Source organism: Grus americana, chromosome 25 (genome assembly GCF_028858705.1).
Source record: "Grus americana isolate bGruAme1 chromosome 25, bGruAme1.mat, whole genome shotgun sequence".
NCBI lineage: Eukaryota > Metazoa > Chordata > Aves > Gruiformes > Gruidae > Grus > Grus americana.
In genome coordinates this window covers 471,098-493,535 of record NC_072876.1, presented here as the reverse complement: position 1 = coordinate 493,535, position 22,438 = coordinate 471,098, and the positions used below count along the sequence as shown (strand labels likewise).

Below are 22,438 nucleotides of genomic sequence, written 5' to 3'. Positions count from 1 at the left end.
GTGCTCGGCGGTGGCCCCGGTGGGTGCTGCTTGTCTGGGAAAGTATGAGCTGAGAGTGAAGGGTGGGGAGGGGGAGAAGGGGAAGCCTTGGCTAAAAATAGCTATTTTTGAAAGAAACAGATGAAAATCTCTTTGAAGAAATGAGGGGAGAGGGGGAGGGTTTCCATGGAAACGGGGAAGTCTGTCTCTTCCCAAAAGAGGGGGTGGGAGATGAAGAAATAGTAAATATGGCAAAGGAATGACGGGGGAAGAGGATGCTGTGAGTCGGTGGCATTCCCCATGGATCGAGGGGAGGGGGCTGTGGGGTCCGAGCACGTCTGGATGCGGGGGGAGCAGGTGGGGCTCTGACCCTGCCTGTGTAGCCTTGGGCACGTCACCTTGTGTCCTCCCCAGTGTCACCCATGGCCCTGCGGCTGTCACCTGCCTGAGTCACCAGTAAGAACAGCGAGCCCGGAGCTGCTGGGGACACGCTTGCGGGGCCAGCTCAGTGTCACCATGATGGGGCATCTCCAGCTGCTCCTGGCAGCCGGGCAGCAGCGATAAAATACTGAATTTCCTCCGAGCCCTTGGAGAAAGTGCACAAAATCTGGGTTTGGTTTTTTGTTTTTTTTTTTCTTCTAGGAATTTTCCACCATGGCACGGCTCAAAGAGAGACCCTGCAAGGAAGGGAGCCATGCTGGGCAGCAGGAACACGGGGGTCTTGGCTGGAGCATGAGGGCAGCTGGAGGCTTACGGTGTGGTTAGGGGCCAAGCCGGAGTGGGCTGGCACGGCACGCAATTTGGCACAGCTCATGACCTGGTGCGGCCCACAGTTTGGCACAGCTCACTCTTTGGCATGGCTCACAATCTGGCACAGCCCGTGGTTTGGCACGACCCATGACTTGGCACGGCTCACAGTCTGGCACGGCCACGGGGCTGGCATGCCCCACGACTTGGCCCAGCCCAGGATTTGGCCCAGCGGCCAGGCTCAGCGGTGCTGTGTGCCGTGCCACGCAGTGCCATCTCGTGGCTGAAGCTGCCGTGGTGCAACCGTGCCCGCAGAGCTGTCGTGCCTAAGCTGCCATTGTGCCCACACCACCAAGCCGTGAGGAAGGTGCTCCCCACCGCGAGTGTCCCTACCCGCTGCATCTCCTCCCTGCAGCATCTCCGCGTGGGAGGAAGAGAAGAGGCAAATCATCCTCTCAAACCATTTTTCCTCCTGGCTTGTCTGCAGGGATGAATGTCTGGGGTGATGGGAACATCTCATCCCATTCCATGGCTCAGATCTGATCTTCGGCAGCTCTTGGCCCCCACCCAGCACCAGCAGACACTTGGGCTGAGACCCACAGGGTCTAAAAATAGCTTCTCTGGGGCTGCTTGTCCCATTTGTGCTGCGATGGGAGATGCTGTCATCTTGGTCATCACCTGCATGGGGAAACCGTCCCAGGACTGAGGGCTAAAAGGAGTTGTGCCCCATCATGGCAGTGCAGAGGGGACCCTGAGGTCACGTAACTGCTCCCCCAAGGCAAAGGCAATCTGTCTACAGGTGCTGGCCGTCTCCACTGAAGGTTTGTCCCATGTCCCCTTAGTCTTCTCCTCCCTAAGCTCAACAACCAGAAGGTTTTGACTTTTAGCCCTATTTCCGCACTTCTTGGTAAGCATCACACACACACACCTCCCCGCCCCACTCAAAGCTAGAGGAGGAGGGATGCTCTGTCAGGCAGATGGGCACGGACTGGTTCAGACCTGGGGAAGATGAAAATGAGATGATGAACATCATTTTCAGAGAGAAAACGAGATGTTCATCACCTCACCTCTGTCTTGGGGTCACACGAGCAGCCCTGGCTCAGCAAAGCAGGGGTTCCGTTGGCATCTTGGATGAAGGCACTTGTAGACCCCTGAAGCAACTCTGCTTTCCTGATCCCTCTGGAGTGGGAGGGCTGGAAGGACAGAGGGACAGGGCTGGCTCCACAGCCAGCCTGCGAGGACACAGGCTCAGCTGATACCTTAAATAAAGCCCCAGCCCCAGGGCGGGATGGGGGGACTCTGTCCACGGGCGATGCACAGGCTTGCGAGCTGTTGGGCTTTCTTTCCAGTGCAGAAAGTACTCGTGCCTGGCTGGAAGGAGGCTATCGATTTCTTTTCCATTCGCTAATTTGGCTTGTCCCGGCCTTTTTGTTTGTGCAAGTGAAATAAAGCAGCTTTGAGAACCTTTTAACCAGAGTGGCTGGAGCAGCCCAAGCGGGAGGCACCCACCCAGGACCGATGCTTGCCCTGCGCCAGCCCGGCAGCGGGTCCATTAGCTCTCCTGGAGCAAGCGGCAGCCTGGCATGAAATATTCACAATCATCTCAACGAGCTCCAAAGCCCTCAAGAACTAAAGTTCTTTACAGGGTTTCAGTTGAGCTAAATGACTTTTATTTTCAATGAATGGTGCCCGGCTCCTCTCCAGACTGGCCGTTCAGGCTGGTGGAGCATCTTTGGGGGCAAAGATGGTGCAACTCAGCAATCTTGACCAAACGAGAATTCAGACTGGTACCCAAAGGAGTTATTTTTAAAATAATCAGCTATTTTATTATGCAAATCACCTTGGAGACATACAGAGGGAGAACATGTTTAACATTAACTTTATAGACAGGTGATATTTGCTGTTTTCCTTTTGGCCATGATGTGCCTTCCCGGGGACCAGGAGCTGCTCCCAGGGACCAGGAGCCCTGCCCAGGTCCTGCAGAGCCCAGCAACACTTTTTGCTTTGCTCCTCCTTTCCTGCCTAACCTTGGGCAAAACCCTGAACCTCTCCCCCATCTCCCCAGACAGGAGGAGCCGCTCTGACCTATCTTACCATGATATTTTGGGATTCACCAGCAACATCTGCTATGGAAGAGCAAAGTCTGCTCCGCAGGTCCGTGTCACTTTGTTCCTCAGCTGCCTTCATTTTTAGATGGCGTGCCACCGCATCGGGGTCACCAACATCTCTTGGCATCCCCTCCTCTTGCCACCACGCACCAAGGCATGGGTGCTAGGGTTCTGGGGACCAGGAGCTTGATCTTCTGATGCAAGCAGTGGTGGGAGGTCGGATGCTTTCCCCAGAGGGTGACGCACAGCCCCGGGGAAACTCACTGACAGTTTTCACAGCATCTAAAATGACACAGGGCCCAGTTATGTCAACCCCTTGGGCTGGAAAGCCATGGCTCAGATGGAGATGGGGATTCAGCTACCCCATCCAAGCCCGCTCTGCTCGGTACCATGGTCAAGCCTTGGTCCAGCCTGGCTCTTCCCTCTGGCATGGCTGGTGGTGTCCATTCCAACCCTCAAAGTCCCTCTGGCTTTGCAGGAGGTGGCATGGGGTCCCCAGGAGGGACACCACGGGGAGATGCCATCGTCTGAGGCTGTGCAGGACGTGTGAAGGTGGTGGGACAGGGTCTGTCCTCTCTGCAGAGCTACTCCCACCCCTCTCTGGGACGGAGTGAGGGAGCCCCATGGAGCATCATGGAGCAGCCCCCAAACCCACTGCCAGCAAGATATGGGGGAAAAATGGGGGAAAAAGCACATTTTTGCTTTTTGTTTGTAGGAGGCAGGCTGACTGCAAGGTCTGAACAGCCCTGGGGCGCTTCCCTGGGAATAAAGGCAGCTAAGCAAGGGGAGCTCCTCTGCTTCCTGATGGGACCTGGACACCAGATCTCCTGGTCCCTGGGACATCCCCACACCAAGTGACTTTCCCAGGGCCACACACATGCAGATGGGGTAAGGTTTCCAGTTTGGATGACTATAAAGTCCATTTGGATAAGAGAAATATTCCAGAAGAGACTTATTTTTTTAATTCTAATATTGATGTGAAGACATCGGCTGGTTAAATCCATGTAAAACAGACAAGTGGGTGCAGCGCATCAGCTCGTCTAGTTCTCTGAAAGGCTGGGTTATGTCTGGAGCTGTCAGCGTGGCTGAGGGAGGCGGGTGCAGACACACAGACTATAATAATAGTTCCACAATTAGGATAGTAAATCAGGAGAGCGTCACTCAATTCAGAGAAATTCCCCTGATTTGCTAGAGCCAGGATTTTGGTTCTTTGTAAGGAGCTGGTGCTGTTTATACGAAAAATCTCCCTGGTTTTGCAAAACCTTCGCAAGGCGGCAGCAGGAATAAGAAGTTAGAAATTCAGCTTCACTTGAATTGTTCTCTGCCCAGCCTCAGTTTCTGCATATTGCATAAGGATTAGCCTCAGGCAAATAATTTTCTGGATCCAGCCTACCCTGCTATGGCAGATCTGCCTTCAGAAAAGGCTAAAATGATGCAGATGACATAAAAACCCTCATCCAGAGTAGCCTCCTGTCCAGTTGGATGTGTGCAGTAAGAAAACCCGTATGTGCAAGGGCTGTTTGCGGCAGGGAATGAAGGATTCTCGATTTTGCTGTAGGGTTAGAAATTCATTTTCAATATTGGGATCTGGCTGGGGCTTGGGGAAATATATTTTTGTTTCAGGACATAAAAGAGGGATGTTGGGAGGAGCAGTCGGCGATAGCATCCCCCTCGCACCCCCTGGTCCTGCACCCCGTCTCTCGCTCTGTGCCACCCACTGCTCCTGGCACCTCAGCGAGCTAAAATAATATGGTTTAGCCCTACCACATCCCCACACCCCCCTGGCTGGCTGGGCATTACACTCAGCACTGATTTCCTTGGGAAGTCAGAGTGGTCCATGCCCTCCCTCCCCACCTTGGGCTGTTGACCCTGGGTCGATCGCTGCTGGCACCAACAGCCCCTTGCAAATTCGGTGACTGCATATGGGCATGGAGATATTTCCATCACCTCCTCCAGCGCTCGTGTTTGCTGGGTGCCAGGTGCCTTGCGGGACTTGTTGCTGCCCCAATGCTCTCCTTGGAGCTGCGGGGTGATGGCAGAGCAGTCCAAGCACCTGCAGCTCCCTCATGCCCTAAGGCAGGGGCTGACCTGTAGTTTTTATATGCCAAGTTTGTAGGAGCCTGGCCCTCTCCCTCCTTTGGGGGTGGGAGATGCCTCCTTGTGAAGGGAAGTCTGTAAGTGCAAAGTGATATAAAATTATTGCTTTTTACATCCTCACACCGACCAAGAGCAGAGTGGACCCTGTGAGTCCGATCCTGCCCCATCTCCTTCCCCAAAGCTGCACAGAGCTGGTGGTTCTCTCCCCCCGCTCCGATTTCCCCAAGCAGATCCAGGCTATTACCAAGAATATGGTATGGATCAGAGCCACACGGTAAAGCAGCATCACGTATCCAGGGATATGATTATTTCCCAGTGGTTGAAATCTAGGTCTCTTGCTTGGGAGGAGGGAGGTGGAGGGGGGGGGAAGATGCTCATATTAATCTTATGAATATACATGGTGAGACTCTGCTGCCTTCGGAGGTTGACTCCTGGGGTACGAATTTGGGGGGCCGTAGGTGAGAGGTGCCGGCAGCAGCGCGGAGCAGAGCGGCTGCTTGTGCATTCACCGCATGCCTGACTGCAGAGCCAATTGTAAGTTGGTGCCTTTTTTTCTTCCCCCCTGCTTTGCATCCTGCCCCCCTCCCTTCCCACTGCTGCCCTGCTTAAATCCAGCCTGGCCATAAACTGTGCAAATGGAGGGATTCGTGTTTTAGTCGCAAACACGATCTTGTCTTCAAGGCATGCAACCTGAAATCTCACCCCTCCGAAATGCAGGCATGGCTCCTGCCTGCAGTGGTCTGTGCAGGCAGGGAGAAAAGTGAGGGTCTTTGGGCAAATCTTCTTCACCTCCTGCATGTTCTCCCTCCCCTCCAACCCCCACATTTGCATGAATTAACCCCAAAGATACTTGGGGAGGGGGGTGTTTGCCAGGAAGGCATGCGATGGGGAGAAAGTAGGAGAAAGCGAGTGCTGGGATGTGTGATGTCAACTCAGATGATGCTGTAACCATCTCTGATAAGCACCAAGCATCACTGCTTGGATTTGGACTCGGACGGAGAAGCCTAGACCTCATGTCAAATAAAAAGCAACATGTAAAAACAAAATGTAAATCTCTGTGCTGTTAAACAAACCTGGAGTGTTTGGGGAAGGGAGAAAGGGGAGGAGAGAGTTTACAGGCAGGAAAAAACTGTATTTAGAAAAAAAAAATCAAGGTTGGTTGATTTTTGGTGAAATGGGGGTTCGTGGCTGCCGGATATTTTTTGCAGCAGCAGAAAGATGGTGTTGGTGGTATTTTAGCATGATGCTCAGAGGAACCAGGGAAGGTCAAATCCAGCCGAACTCCTGAGCCAGCCACTGGGGAGCGAGCGGTGGGGAGAAAATGCAGGAAAAGGAGAAAAACTGGGACAAATGCAACCTCCTCTCCTCTGGGCCTGGCAGAAAAGGGTTAAGCGAAGCAGTTGAATGCTGCAAGCCTTGTCAGGGTTGTACTATTTTTTCTAGTGCATAAGGAGAAGGGAGAGGAGGTTGCACAGAAGAGGGAAATTTCCAAGAAAAGAGGGATCTGCGGCAATATTTGCACCTCGGGTGCTGAGGAGAGGAACCAACAGGCATAAATGGCCTGGAGATGGCTGAAATCTTTGCCGAGGAGATTGGGACCACGGGGTTATTTTCCACCTGCCTCCCCTACCCGGTTTTGTAATCCTGGCTCAAAGTAGACAAGTGGAGTTGGAGCTGAAGAAGGGAGGTTAGAGGGGTTTTTTTTCTCTTTGGGAGGGAAAAAAAAAGGAAAAAATGAGAGGTTGCTTGGACCTTGCTGGGCTGAGCATCTCCACAGTATAAGGAAATGCAGGATGATCTAAATGAGTGCTCATTAGGAGCAGGGATGCTGATGACCTGGCAGAGACCGGGGCCAGAGCCTCAATATCCCCATGAGAAATTTTGCCCACCGGAGTCGAATTCCCACGGGGGTGGGTCGGCCGGGGGGTTGGCTTTGGGGAGGATGGGGAGGGCGGATACAGGTCGCGTGGATCCCATGGTCGGGCCCATGATGCTCGGGGCTCCTCGGAGCCATCTGGGGGGGCAGGTGGCCTTGGCGGGGGGGAAACAGGGACTGGTGGGGGGTTCAGTCTCGCGGATGAAGCTGGAGTCTCCCGAACCACCCGGGAGCACGACACGATGGCGTGGGCACTGCACCCAGTGGGTACCAGCGACTCCTGGGTGCCCGGAGGTGGTGGGAACCCACCGTGGCTTTGCAGAGCCTCGGTAGCTGGGGCGGGGGCTGCGCCGTTCCCCCCCTCCCCTTCGCCTGGCACCGGCTCCCATGGGCAGCCCGGCCCCGCTGCATGCCGTGGCGTTGAGCGAGAGCGGAGGGAGATGGGGCTCTGGTTTTTTCCGCCTTGCCGCTAGCGCGCTCTCGCCCTCCTCCCGTGTTGCAGTGCAGGTTGGCCAGGCAGCGGGCAAACAGCTCGCAGGGAGGGAAAAGGGGGTGCCTGGAGCAGCCGGGGCTTTGCAGATGCTCCTTTCAAGCCCCCAGAAGCTTGTTACCTTCTTGGTGTTTTTTCCAGGCGATGCCACACCTCCCGAGGACACTGGGGACACCGGGTTTTGCTGAGCTTAGCATCTTTTCACCGTCGTACCGAAGGCATCAGACAGGCGCTCATCTGCCCTGAAGTGCAGATCTGCAACAGCTACCGAGAAGACTCTGTCTGTCTCTCTGTCTCTCTTTCTCTCTCTCTCCAGTCCAAACCATTACAAGACCTGACTTCCACCATCTGGGAATCTAACCCCTTTTATGTCCCTTCTCCTTTTTCTACGATGACTCACCATTATTTTTAACTTTGAAGAGAGAGGAAATTATGGGGATCTTGGAAGCCTGTATTTCTCTCTAGGATTTCCCCAGGGTCAGATAATCGGTGTTACTAAGAGACACTAAGATTTGGCTTCTCCAGGTAATGTGATTTGTTTTCTGTGTGCCATGGTGGTTTGCAGAGGATGACAGGAGCCGGGACACCAGCGGTCGAGGAGGGGGACTGCAGCGGTCCATGGGGCAGCTTCCATCCGTGGCTGCAAATTCAGGCAGCCGCAAAGCTTGCCCGGCTGGCTGCAGGCAGGGAGGGCAGCATGTCTTCTCACCGCTTTATGGCCAGGGCAAGAGGATCGGGAAGGTGTCGAACTTAAAACCGGAGCCCATTAGCAGGGTAGTTTGCCTGAAATTGCACGGTTAAATGTTAACCCTTAGCTGCATGTCTGGAAATGAGCTGAGCCTGGTCCGCCTCTCCCTGGCACCCTGCAGGGTCCCCTCGCCACTTTAGGGCTGGATGGGGTTATTTTTCTTCCTTCCTTTTTCTTCCCTTCTCCCTCATTTTGTGTTTGGGTTTTTTTTTTTTTTTAATAAATTGGAATTTTTGTTTTTAGCAAAAAAAAAAAAAAGTTCTGGTTTGCCAACACCAAGTTTTCCACGCTGGTTTTGAATAGGTGACGGTTCCTCAGGTGTTTTCTCTCTTCCACCTAATGGGTTCAGATGGGAGTTTTTGAACTCTGTCCCAAAGAAGGCAAATTAACCCCCCCGAGGAAGGGCATAGACATGCTAGTGAAGGGAGCTGCTCTCCTCCCCCCAACTTTATTTCATCTCTCTCTTTCTCAGCAGGGGCAATTTTCTTTCCTTTTTTTTTTTTTCCTCTTTTCTTTTATCATCCCTTCACCTTTTCATGAGACACTTCCAAACCTACGTACCTGTCCTTCTGCAGGATAGTAGCCCTGCCCTGAATCCGATCCCACCACCGGGCACTGGGAAGAGTTTAGCATAAGGATTTCTTTTAAACCCCAATATGACAGTTGCTACCGGAGATCCTGCAGATGAAGCTGCAGCTCTTCCCGGTCACCCGCAGGACACGTATAACCCTGAGACCGACCATGAATGCTGCGAGAGGGTGGTCATCAATATTTCGGGTCTGCGCTTTGAGACACAGCTCAAGACATTAGCCCAGTTTCCAGAGACCTTACTAGGGGATCCTAAAAAGAGAATGAGATATTTTGACCCACTCCGGAATGAGTATTTCTTTGACCGGAACAGACCCAGCTTTGATGCGATTTTGTACTATTACCAGTCTGGTGGTAGGTTGCGGAGGCCAGTTAACGTGCCCTTAGATATCTTCTCAGAAGAGATTCGTTTCTATGAACTGGGGGAAGAAGCAATGGAGATGTTTCGGGAGGATGAAGGCTACATCAAAGAAGAGGAAAGACCGTTGCCTGAGAACGAGTTTCAGAGACAAGTGTGGTTGCTGTTTGAGTACCCCGAGAGCTCAGGACCTGCCAGGATTATAGCTATTGTCTCCGTCATGGTGATTTTGATCTCCATCGTCAGCTTTTGCCTGGAAACGTTGCCCATTTTTCGGGATGAGAATGAAGACATGCACGGCAGTGGGCTGAGCCATCCCCCCTACTCCAACAGCAGCATGGGGTACCAGCAGTCAACTTCTTTCACAGACCCCTTCTTCATCGTGGAGACACTTTGCATCATCTGGTTCTCCTTTGAGTTCTTGGTGAGGTTTTTCGCCTGCCCCAGCAAGGCTGGGTTTTTTACCAACATCATGAACATTATAGACATCGTAGCCATCATTCCCTATTTCATCACCTTAGGGACGGAGCTGGCTGAGAAGCCGGAGGATGGTCAGCAAGGCCAGCAAGCCATGTCCCTAGCCATCCTTCGAGTCATTCGCTTGGTGCGGGTCTTCAGGATCTTCAAGCTCTCCCGACACTCCAAGGGGCTGCAGATCCTGGGGCAGACTCTCAAGGCCAGTATGCGGGAGCTGGGCCTCTTGATATTTTTCCTCTTCATCGGCGTCATTCTCTTCTCCAGCGCCGTCTACTTTGCCGAGGCCGACGAGAGCGAGTCCCAGTTCCCGAGCATCCCCGATGCCTTCTGGTGGGCCGTGGTTTCCATGACGACTGTTGGCTACGGAGACATGGTCCCCACAACCATTGGGGGGAAAATAGTGGGTTCCTTGTGTGCCATCGCTGGCGTATTAACGATTGCCTTACCAGTGCCCGTCATAGTGTCTAACTTCAATTACTTCTACCACCGGGAGACAGAGGGAGAGGAGCAGGCTCAATATTTGCAAGTAACCAGCTGCCCAAAGATCCCCTCTTCCCCTGACCTAAAGAAAAGCAGAAGTGCCTCTACTATTAGTAAGTCTGATTATATGGAGATTCAGGAAGGCGTAAACAATAGCAATGAGGATTTTAGGGAGGAGAACTTGAAGACAGCCAATTGCACCCTAGCTAACACAAACTATGTGAATATCACCAAAATGCTAACCGATGTTTAGTCGCTAAAATCTAGTAACGTATTTAAAGCTGAAGTGGAACAATTGCAGATATTGAGTGCTGCTCTGCATTGTAGTTAATACAGTATTTTCTACGGTGTATATTTGGTTCTGCATGGGAAGCAATAGCTGTGTAAGTGACTTTTAACCTTTGATTTCCACCCTGAATAAGCGTTCGTGCAAAAAAACCCAAACCCAAACAACCATTTTGTTTCCCTTCTCCCATCCCAGGTTTGTGGGTTTCCAAAGATACGGAGCAGTTGGGTGTTTCGAGCAATGGGATGAGGATGCTGGGGGGGGTGGGAGCAGGTCCAGGCAATCCCGGGGTACCACAAATGCCGGTCCCTGTCCCGTGGAGCTGGGTGACAGCCAGCTTCCAGGCACAGCGAACGGCTGGGAAGGGTCAGGCAGAGCTTAATGAAGGGAAGATGCAGTCGTGTGTCCAAATTGCTTGAAGGCTCGTGTTTCTGCCCCGGGAATGCCAAGTGCGAACACATCGCCCAGGCTCATGTTTCATAACTGAAAATGCTGCATGCTGCAATAGTTTCAGCCACTGCAGTATGCCAGTGTGAGGCCCAGGGGAGGGATAATTAGTATGACAGCACATTATTTATTAAGTCTTAAATTTTCTATGCTAGGCATCAGGAGGGACAAGTAAATAAATCAAGCGCTTGGATTTTATTTATTTATTTAGATGACACTTCCATCACCAATATTTCCAGGATCACCAAAGACACCTCCACTGACACATTGAAAATGAGTTGGAAAAAGCATCTTTTTTTATATCTATATATAAAACTGGAGCAACTATGCTGTGGCCTATAATATATTTATACTGCAGTGAAATTTAACCAGTAATACAGTACAGCTGCATGGATATTTGTTGCATGAATCTGAATATTTAATACACACACAAATATATATTTTCTTAGTAGACTATACAGTATTCATGTTTATAGTGTTTATAGATTCTCCGATGGCTCGAAGGAGATTCATGGGAGTTAAAAAATCTCCATTATATTTAAAAACTGAATGGGGAAGGCATGTGCTGACAACAGTTTGATAGATAACAGGGCAAGGCAAAGCCTGAGTGTCCGAGCATCCAGACACAAGAGCCAACTAATGCGAGCGAGGGAAGGTGAGCTGAAAGTTAAATACCTGCACTCATTATGGGGTGAGTAATTAGTCATTAATCTTGGTGTCATGAGCAGAAACCGCAGCGGATTGGAGAGGGCACAAGGAGCAGGTGGAATAGCAGGTATCGGCTCTCCTGACTTGTTTGTTCAGCAATTTTCAGCCATTTCCCATATAATTATTGTGTGTGTGTATATAGATATTTAGAGAGCGACTATAGGGCCGAATCCTCAGCAAATGTGAGCGCTTGGGGCATCAGGGACTTCCTCGCTCAGGAGTGCCGGAATGGTGGGACAAGGGCTGGAGCAGGACAACCAGCCCTGTGGTGCCCGTGGGATCAGCAGGGCAGGGTGCGTTCTGGGCTGGAAAACTCCTTTTCACCCACGTAGAGCCTCAGGGCTGGTGGTTTATTCCTTTATGGATGTGCTGAGGGTGGGCTGGATCCCAACTGGCACCTCTGAACCTTTGCTTTGCCTTCTTCCAGGGTTTTTAGGAGGAGTGAGTCGAGGTGCAGAGACGCCGAGGTTGTCTCTGTTTCTTCTTCATCCCCGATGTTATTTGGGGATGGGTGGGAGCTGTTGGTCCAGGGGGATCTGGTCTGCTTTTCCCATCCCCACCCAGATTTCCTTCTGTTTTCCCCCCCATTGCTGACAATCCCCAGGGACTGGCGCCCTGTTCCTCTGCCAGGTCAGGGGAGAGGGATGCAAACCTCTTCCAAGGTGATGGTTGAGCAAAGCCTCCCTGGGGTACGGGATGGGGTTTAGCAGCCTGTAGAGTTGGGGTGAATTTGGGCTGAATTAGGGCAGGGTCAGTGCGGTACCACTGCAGTGAAGTATGGGCACAAGGAGGGAACCCCATCGCAGGGCGTGTGAGGGAGGTCAGTCGGACCCTTCCCGAGCTCAGAGAGGAAAACCATACTAATAACAATAAAATAAACGGTGCTAGCGTATTCTACAGCAATGGTTCAAAATGCTGCTTTAGGGCTGGATCCATCTCTCGTGCTGATGAGGCTCCACTCAGCCAGGTGGAATCACTCCTCATTTTTATTTTATTGATTGATTCAGGCCTGGCTATAATTAATACCAAGTGTCCACAGTTAGTGCATGAGAGTCCTGGTTTCTGCTTGGTGCAGAGGACCAGCAGCATCAATGCGTTGTGTCTCAAAGGTGCTCAGCACCACACAGCATGGGGCCCCCGGCCTGTCTTTAATTACATCTTGTTATATTCGGAGCCCTCTCCTCCCTCTCTGCTGCTGCGCCTCTGAAACGGGAGCCCCTGAAGCCCATTAACATCTTACACACAAAAAGAAGCGATGCAACTGAAAGCAATAAAGCTCTGCTTCTGAAACTCATCCTGTCAAATGGGATGGGCTGGCGTGAGCCACCAGCTCCGGTGCAATTCCCAGGGAGGTTGGCCAGCTTCCATCGATCCAGCTTGTGGTGGGTGCGTGGGGATGTGAGCTTGCATAGGGAAGCTGCTCGATGCCCCAGGATGCTGCCCACCAACCCACGGGTGCCCCTAGCACTGGGTGATCCCATCTCTGGTGTGCAGGAAAGCACTGAGGGCAGGTTGCTGCAGGTTTTTTGGAAGGATGCTGGCACTCAGTGAGACGTTGCAAAGCGCCTGGTTGTTTAATGCCTGTGGGCTTTGAATGATTTGAGGGGAGCGTTTGCCAAAGTATTGGGTGCATCTTGGGAGCGTGAGCGCCATCGTGGTTTAGTACAGAGGAAGATCATGGGTTTTTCGGGGAGGTGTTGTTTTGGGCACGGTGTCCCCGTAGGGTTTCCGAGGCCGGGCAGGAGGGGAGGGAAGGTCCATGAGCAGGATCAGGCATATCCAAACCCATTTACCAAGCTGGAGGGTCCCAGCTGCCTTGGGAAGCCCCAGAGGTGCATCACAGGGATGAGTGGGGCTGAAGAGCAAGAGGCCACGTTCCTCCTGTCATCACCGATGTGAGCTGACATCTGTCCCCATGGCAGGGGCCAGCACAGCTGATCCCTTCCTTAGGATGGAACCTGCACCTCTTGCATTGACCCAGGCAGATGCTCCTGGGGAAAACAAGCCCTGGTGAGAAAGCATCTCTGTGCTGCCCTTGGCACCATGTTTGGGAAATCGGGAAAACACGCGGATAAGCACTTGGATGCTTGGTTCAGGGCGAAAAAGGTCTGTGGGGGCCATGGCTGGAAGCGACCTGTCAGGGCCCATGAAGCAGAAGGTTCCAGGTTTCTCCCACACACAGAGAAATGGTTTCCCCTATAGCCTTTAATGGGATTTGTGCCTGCAGGTCGGAGCTCTAGTGCTATTTCTAGCTTTGCTTCTGACTCACTGATGTGATCTTGAACCAGTTTTCAGGAGGAGACTGTGATTTTTTTTCTTTTTTCTTTTTTGTTTTCTTTTCTTTGTTTTCTTTTTTGTTTTCTTTTTTGTTTTCTTTTTTGTTTTCTTTTTTGTTTTCTTTTTTGTTTTCTTTTTTGTTTTCTTTTTTCCTTTTTTCTCCTTTTTTTTTTTTTCTTGAGGAATATGGTTTGATTCTGGGCCTGTTTCTGTGGAGATGCTGAGCATCCAAAGCTCCCCTTGAGTCTGAAAGGGTGCAAAAATGAGCTGCAAAGTGGCTGAGACAGAGGATGCTAAATTAGGGACCAGGGAAGTGGAGGGTCTCGCTATCTACATGAGATTGCATCAGGCCACCTAATGTAGGTGGTCTGGTTCCTTTCCTCCTACCGTGGAGATGTTTGCCTTTCTCCAGGGGTGGGATGGAGGACTGAAGCTCTCTGGTCTGTGGAGGTGCCCCTGGGCTGGCACCCAGAGGAGACAGCACCTGTATTTTAGTTTTATCCTTTGTACTGTGGTTTTGGAGAGATGGAAAGCAGTGATTACAGTGCAGGTTGTCTTCTAACACCCAACCACGTGCCCAAGCCTGCAAGCAATCCACTAGCCCTTTAATACCTTCCAAAATCTCTGCTAAGGGCAATGGATTGAGGCTCATACACTGGCTGGACACCACCAAGTGACTAGGGCTGCTAGGGACAAATTATCTGTGTGGAGCAATGTGTTTTATCAGGAAAACTAATCTCTGCAGTGATGGTTTGTGTCGAAGTCCTACAGATTTGATTACTGAGCTATATGAAGAAAAGGATCTCTAGATTGGTGTTATGAGAGTGTAGCACGTGGGTGTATAAATATGGGCATATTTGTGCATAAATACACAGAAGGAGAGAAAAAGACAGAGGAGGAGGAGGTATTTCAGGAAGGGCCTTGCTTTGTTATCAGATAATTCCTGGGTCAGCCCTTGACATTGCTGCCAAAGTCTTGTAGGTTTTCCAGAGCTTGCAATACACTTAGGGACAGGCCCAAGCAAAGAAGGAGATCTGGATCTCCCCTTGGAAGTGGGGGTACCCCAAGGGGCTGGTGGCATCCAGTTCCGTGCACCCCTCTGCAAACCGGCAGCTTTGCACCATCTCTGCTCTGGATCCTGAATCCCCGGCTTGGGCCCGTCATGACCATTTCTGTGACTGCACAGGCAAAGCCAAGCAGAAGTCGAAGGGATTTGTTTGAGATGTAAGCACTGTGCCACAACAGGTGGGGGTTTTCAGGGGGTTTTTTGTGATGGATGGATTGTAAGTCCCTTGAACCAAGCTAGCTTTGGGTCCTGGGGTGGTGGCAAAAAGCATCTGCCTGTTTTGGAGCTGGGGTGTGTTTACCTTGGAATCTACATCCATGAGGAGGGCTGGGGAGGGGCAAGCAGTTTCTTTGGTCAATGGGGGCTGGTCAGCATGCTGCTAGGGCAAAAGGGTCTGAGGGGCAAAGAGAGGAGGAGTCAGCCCCAAACCATTTCACTTTGCACCCAAAAAAGGCTGTGGATCTCTCCTCACACCCCTGGCAGCATTCAACCTCCTCTGCGTCTAGCACATCCCTCGGTCCCTCCAGTTGGGGACCAGCTGCTGCCCCCCAACAGGAGCCCCGAGGGGGGACAAAGGTCCCCCTCATGCACCAGCCACTGTCCTGCCTCTGGCCAAAGCAGTGCCCTTCCCCAGCCCCCGTCTGAAGGGCACCCCGTAGCCTCGGTCTCCCCACGATGTTACTGCATTTGGCTGCCCAAATTTCATCCCCTCTTCTCAGAAACAGGTGCTCGGATCCTGCCGCACCCCATCGCTGGGGAGAGGGACCAGCCTCCAGTGGTGCAAATCATCCCTGAGAGCACAGCATTGATTTACACCCAAGGACGAGATCCCCCAGCCCAGTTAAATGTGATGAGAGATAAATTCTCTATCTGTGTTTTACCTCCAGGGATGGGGGGGACAATTTATCTTGCAGGAGCTGCTGGACATCATGTAACCACACAAGGTCCACACATGTGGACTCTCATGTGGGGACCACGTCCCCTCCCCAGCCCTGCCCAGCTGTTCTGAGCTTGGGGTTGGTCTTTTGGGGTTTTATTTCTTTTGGTTTTGGGGTTTTTTTATTTTTTTCTGCTGCCTATAAGACTGTAATTATCCCTTTGCACTTGCTCTCTCATTGCTTGAGACCGCGCTCTTGTCCTCCAATGTCATACACCGAAGCGCAAGGGGGAAAAAAAATGGGTATTGGATCAACCCTGCATGCGGTGCCTAATTTGAGTGAATCGATAGGAAGAGGAAATCCAAGAAGGACTCATCCTAAGGATGCTGGAGCTGAACCTTTTGTTTCCATGGTTACGGGAGAAATGGGACCAGGAATGGAGAGAGGCCTATAAAATGTTAAAGGAGGACTCGTGGGAATTTCAAGTCATTTAACCATGCGTTTGCTAGACTAAAATTTAGACACCAGCTGTATCCGAATTGCACAGTGTGTATAGACATTACTGCTCTTATTGACAACACGGGGGTGTCCTGGGGGTCGGGTGGATCTACGGGCTGAGAGGCACCTGAGTCAATAAGGCTGACTGTTGTATATAGGTATACAGATCTGTGTACATACGTATTCCAAATGAGCATTTGCTGTCTGGTTTATCATGAGTGTATATAATTTATTCTTCACAGAGTATCATAATTTTTGTAAATATCAGCACTAATTAAGAGAAAATAAATATGTATATTATTGAGGAGTTATTTTGATATCAGTTCTGTGGAGGGGGGGAGAAGAAAAGCAACTGTATTTTTGGTAGACTGGGTATTTTTTTCTGTATGTCTAAACCTTCTGTGAGAAAAGAAAGAAACAGCCTGAACTGTGGAAAAAAATCAATTTATGCTCCATCACCAGCTGGTCTGCAGGGGCTGTTGGAGGGGGAAATCCCCTGGGAGGAGCTGATGGGTCTCCGTGATGGGCGCTGGTGAGGATGGACATGCTGCATGGTGTGTATGGGACCCCCCCCCAAGGGATTTGGTCCAAAAAAACCTCCAGCAGCAGCTCAGAGGGAGGGGCTGGTCAAGCCCACATTCCCCATTGTTTCCCACTCCACCCGCTTGGATATCGGCCATGTCCGTGCAGGTAATGGGGAATGGGTGGTGCTGGGGGATAAACCGGCTCTCAAGAAACCTCGCAGGCACCCAACAGGTATTTTTTTAAGCTGCGATCCCTCTTGGAAGAAGCAAACGGGCAGGGATGGTTCTAGTAGCATGTCCTCTGCAAGGTCACAAGAGGTGTCTCCTAGTAGGATCTCCAGCAGGGAATGGGGATGGACTCTCTGGGGACGGCGTCATCTCCTCTTGCAGAGGAATGGTTTGTTTGCTCCATCCCCAGGGAGCAACCGTAGCAGTATTTTCTCCTGCGGTTTTGTCTTCTCTTCTCCTATGAGTGTCTTGGGGCAGCAAGGAGGAGGGAAGGCAATGGGGGCACTGGGTACTTGTGTTCCAAGGTTTGATCATTTGCTTGGTGGCTTTCACAGGCCAGGATGCTGCTCTGGGCTTCCCTTCTTGCAGGGTAGAGCCAAGGTAGCCCACCTACTCGGTGCTCATGGGATGGAGAGTAAAACATAAGGAGAAGAGATTGGTTTTAATTGTGCAGTCCTTGCTGCCTGCAGGGACTCCCCAGCTGGGTTTTGGGCCCATGGTTTTCCTCCTCTCATGTCATACTGGGATGATCCCAGCCAAGTTGGAGAGAGCATGAACTGAGCAAGCTGAACCAGAGCTTCATACAGGGATTTGCTATTTTTTGCTTCCACATATTGAGGAACCATTTTTTTCCTTGCAATAGTGACAACCCAGACTCCCTAGAAAATGTCCTACCCTGGCCATGACCACAGCAAGCTTATGGCCATGTCCACCATACCATTGCTTTCTCCATCTGCTTTCCCACCTCCAAAGAGTTTCCTTGGTCTCAGATGTAGCTGCCTGTCCACTATCCACAGAGGAGGAATAACCCAAGGGGTAGCACAGCAGTGCTAAATCTCCATCTCAACCACCCCCAAGTTCCCTCATATGAGTCATGGAGGAGCCCCTGACATGGGCTCAAAGTCAGGGTCCTTGGGTTCAAGTGTCACGTCTACCAGCAAAGCCACTGCGTGACCAAGGGGATGTCATGTCTCACTCCATGCCTCAGTTTCCCCATCTGTAACACGGCTTGCTAAGTGGTCTCCAAGGACCCAGCAAATTGCAAAGCTTAGTTCAGTATCGGGGCAGCAAAAATACTTAAATGGGTGGCTGAACCCATGGACGGATGTTGTTAGCAGGAGAGGAGGTATTTAAGAGCAGTCAATTCTGAACATTTAAGCATGGAAAAATCATTTGGGTACATAAGTATTTATGAGAGATGCATCCTGAGCGAAATGCCACAGTATTTGATATAACACTGAATGGAAGCAATCCCCAAACTGGACAGGTTTGTGCTCCTCAGCCCCACTTCCAAGCCCAGGAGAAGCTCCAGCCGGCTTTGGCAGATGCGAACTCTTTCCTTATCTGTGTCCCGTTGGCTTGTGGGCTTATAAATATCTAAACACAAGGTGGTACAAGGAGTTTGAAGAATAGTCTACTCTGCACAGGCTCTCTGAAGAGATGGCAGGAGAAGGCTGTGAGGCAGATACAGTAATTATTTTAAACTGACGGTCTGTCAGCGTGCTGCACCATCCCAGCCATGCTTGGAAGATGCAGGAGACACCATCGGGGTGTTGCATCCTCCTGCCAGCCGAGCTGCTTGTGCTTTTACACCATTCAAAGAGACAAGAGGGATGGAAGAATTACACTGTCCAACACGGAGACCTCCCAGTGCTTGGGCAGCCCTTTTGGCCCCGCGATCGGTGGCTCCCAGCCTGCGATCCTGACTGTGGCGAGCAGCTGATCCCTGCTGAGCGCAGCCTGGCTGGTTACGCCTGTGCTAAATGACCTACTTTCCTCCACTTTCTTCTCCGAGTGTTGCCTCTCAGCCAGGCAAAACCCCACAAAATCCCTGGCAGATCCACTCCGGCTCATAAATTAAAGAGGTCTCCAAGGTGGTATAGTGATGCTCTTCGGCGTGGGGAGGACCACACCACACGCTTTTGCAAAAACTCCTCTCTCTGATGAGGGGCTCAAGCCCTCAAAATCCTGCTCATTTACGTCGAGGAAGGGAAACGTTCAAGTGCCAAGAAAGCACTCCCTCTGTTACTTGTCCTGGAAAGCTCAGGTTGCTCAAAGCCCATTACAGCCCATCACAGCCCATCATGTATGCCCCAGGGACAAGCGGGAATTTTTAGCCCTCCTGGCTGCCTGTTAGTGAGTCTGCTTCCATTTGGCAAAGTGGGCACTTGGATCCTGAAAGCATTCCCCCAGAGCAGAGCTGCAAAGAGGCTATTAAATAAGATGCTGAGATGCTGCCGCCCTCCCGGTGACGCTCTGTGGATGTCCGGGCCATTGGGGCTCAGGTGGGAGCCGATGCAGAGTTGAACCATCACTGCCGCAGCACCGTCGATTTGGAGTAGCCTTAACCAAGCAGCTGGGTGCAAAAAATTTTCAAGGGTGGGTGTGTGAAGCGGGGCCCCCGCAGCCTATCTTTAGGTAACCTCTAGGCAAAGGTTCAGCACTTGCACAGCTCTCGCTGAGATGCACATTTATCCCGCAGCTCTGGAAATCAGGCCAGGTCCCTCTTTCTCCTTCCCACTTTCTCTTACTCCTTCTTCTCCCTCCTTTGCATTTGTGCTGGGTGTTGAAAAACCTATTCCTGGGAGCAGTGCTTTCATCCGCACCCCAGCACAGTGTACAGGGCAGAAGGGGAGCTTGAGGCAAATGAGAGCAATATCTGGGTGTATTAAAGAAACATAGATCTACACTTTTACAGATGCAGAACTGAGTCTGCTGAGGTCCTGGATCTATGAAGCATTAGGGCAGACAAAATAAGGTGTGATTCAAGGATTAAAGCCAGCTCTACCCAAATATTTAGAGCTACCCCAATATTTAGGCCCCTTGCTCCAATGTTACCCCAATTTCCTAGGGAAGGCAAGCACCCAGCTGCCTTTCTCAGTCTGGTGTGCTGAGGTCCTGCTTGGACATCATGTTGTCTCAGCTTTTTATCCTTAAAAATGGTGGAAGAAGCTGGGTCCGGGATGTCTGGGAGATTTCCCAAAGGCTCAGCAGAAGGTTTGTCCCCCTCCTGCTCTCTGTGGCTTGCTGTCATTGGGGCAAAGCTTGCTCACCACCCTGGATGAGCACAGGAGACGGGGGCATTGATCCAAGCCCGAACTGCATGATGCTCCACAGATGAGTCTTTGGGAGATTATTGGTTTAAAGGATGACTTTCTGTGTTCATAGGGAGCCGGGCACCGCAGCCTCGGGGTTAGCAGAGAAACCCCAGGCTGGTGAGAACCTGGCGAGTTTGTTTTGCTGCTGCTTTAATGCAGTCAAAATCAGCTCCCAGCAAGAGCAGCGCCGGGGTTTGGGGAACTGGAGATGCCAAGGTCATGCTGCTCCTTGCATCTGCATAGAGGTCAGCCAGGCACAGTCCACCAGCTGCCCCCACACCCTTTGCAACCTCCCTTCCGCAGTTGCCTCTCCACTCTGCAGGCACCGGGCAGGATCAGGCCCCAAGGACGTGTTTTTTACCCAGCGAGAGGTGAAGGTGGGGGGCAGGCAAGGGAAGCAGAACAAATCTATTCTGCCAGGCACCTGCTCCCTGCCTTGCAAAAAAATGCCGACAGCGCATTGCTTGAGAGCATAGCCTTTTCTGCTTAGGCGCGGGGTTGTCTTCCACTGTCCTTTTATCCTTGGCTAATTAAAGGCAAATCTCTGCCGAAGGAACACAGTTCTTCATAGTTGAGCCTTAATAACCAGAAAGTGGCTGCAAATGCTTGGAGGCAGCTGCAGAAATCCTGGGCAGAAATAGCATTTTTATCTCACTGCTCACCAGCTTTGGCTCCGGGGATAATAAATTTCTGAGTTGTAGAACGAGGCAATAGTGGATACAGCCCCATGTTGTCCAAGTTTACAAAAGGATCAGTTGGATGGACCAACTAAACTCCCAAGTCATCCCTGGGGAGAACTTCAGAGATGACATGGCCATGGTGAGGTCCCACTGATCACCTGGGTCCCGTGGGGACCAGTTTTGGTGAGCCCCACCTGAGCGAACGAAGGTGTTTGCTGATCTCTGGGCAGGCAATTCCTCTCATCCCCAAGGAGATGCCTACAGGCAACTGAATCCCATCTGGAAAGAGCATCACCCCACTGTAGGTGCTGGAGAGGAAGGTGAGGGAGGCTGGTCCCAGGTCCCTGAGGTTGGGTGAGATCTTTGAGATGGGTCCTGGGGAGCGCAAAAAAACCAGGCTGGAAGGTGGAAAGGGCAAAGGGAAGATGAAGCATGGTGCTTTCTTTCCCATTTTGCTGTGGCCACTCTCTGTCCCATGTCCACCACTGCATGGTGGAAGGGCTTTGCTCCAAACCTCCTGTTATCCCTGTGGGAGGGCTGGGCAGGCCCAGGGGAAAGGAGCAGGACTGGAAGCCATTTCTCCAGCTTCAGCTGTCTAAAACCAAGCAGCCTGGTCTGCTGGGGTTACCTAGGGCTCTGCACTTGATGGAGAGACTGGCACCTCTGAGGGATGGAGGGATGAGGCTCCCGCTGGCTGTTGGCCTCCCTCCAGCAGCTGCACAGGGGGTCCAGATGGTTGCAACTTCTTCCACTTCCAGACTAGTCCGATCCATGCTCTTAAGCATTCACATGCTGGTTATTTCCACTCTTTAAATGGCAGGAGAATTTAACCCTGAAGGACCTCTATCAAATAAGAAGAATGCTCTGCACTTGTATAACCTCTCCTAGCCAGGCAGCCGAAAGCACTTTACTCACAAATGTTTTTAAAGGTTTTGGGTTACTGTAATGCCCTGAAACCCTTAAGGATGAAAAAAACCACAGCAGAGCATTTGCTATAGCAGGCCGTAATTTCATGAAGACAGACACACACACCAAAAAAAAAAGGTTGTGGCATCCAATAAGGCTGGCAAGAGGCAGGCAGGCATCGATAGTAACTATTATTATTCTGATGATGACGTTACGTGGCTCTTACACAGTGCTTTTCATTAGTAGCTCTAAAGTGCGTTAGGAAAGAAGAGATTCAGATGTCTCAACTGTCTGTAGCGATTTCAGCGGAGGAGCACAGGTGATGGTCTTATGCAGAAGCTCTTACTGCAGCTTTGCTGGTTGCAGGACAAGGGCCCACTCTGCTCAGCTCCCAGCCACCCTAATGGCGTTTTATTTATTATTCAGCTTCTAGAAGTCTCCCTGTGCTGCACAGCCCAGGGATGTGGTTCTGAGAAACCAGTGCAGAGCTGGGGGGACACCCCTCTCCATGAGTAACCCCCTCCTCCACCAACATTCCTGTTCCACCTGCAGTGAATGCAGCAGACTGATGTTAAAATCCCATTATTTTTGGCCATTTGCACATTTATGTGAGCAGCAGCCTTTCCGCAGTGGGAAGGGATGCGAGGTCCCTGGAGGTGGACACCCCCACAGCTTCGGTCTGCCACCTCAGAAGGATTTGCTCCGCACAGGCTGTGCAAGGATGGAGAGAAAGGGCATTACGAGAGCTCTCTGGCATGGCTCTGCGGTACAAATTCCCCTCCAGTCTTCCTCCCCGCTCTGGCTGGCGGCCAGGCAGGTAACATTAACCGCCCTCCACCATAGCCTTGCGGCTGCAGGTCCGAGCTCAGGCTCCAGGCGCCTGGACTCTCCCTG

The 22,438-nt window shown here is 51.5% G+C and overlaps 2 protein-coding genes across 4 annotated transcripts in view; both read left to right on the top strand.

Annotated features, from left to right (window-relative positions):
* Positions 1 to 7,698: 7,698 nt before the first annotated feature.
* Positions 7,699 to 16,412, top strand: KCNA2 (potassium voltage-gated channel subfamily A member 2). Of its 3 annotated transcripts, none has more exons than XM_054804129.1 (3): positions 7,699 to 7,822; positions 8,518 to 10,061; positions 15,452 to 16,412. In XM_054804129.1, exons 2-3 carry the CDS (start codon positions 8,702 to 8,704, stop codon positions 15,739 to 15,741), a joined length of 1,650 nt encoding a protein of 549 aa, XP_054660104.1. In that variant the 5' UTR covers positions 7,699 to 7,822; positions 8,518 to 8,701; the 3' UTR covers positions 15,742 to 16,412. The 3 variants fall into 3 exon arrangements, with proteins under 3 accessions (XP_054660104.1, XP_054660106.1, XP_054660105.1); XM_054804130.1 differs by having other exon boundaries at positions 7,765 to 7,822; positions 8,521 to 10,061; XM_054804131.1 differs by having other exon boundaries at positions 8,518 to 16,412.
* The window catches only part of KCNA10 (potassium voltage-gated channel subfamily A member 10), a 45,933-nt gene continuing 31,263 nt past the window's right edge, over positions 7,769 to 22,438 (top strand). Inside the window, exon 1 of the mRNA XM_054804132.1 lies at positions 7,769 to 7,822. The gene's annotated coding sequence lies outside the window, so the exon portion shown is untranslated. The remainder of the gene's footprint in view (positions 7,823 to 22,438) is intronic.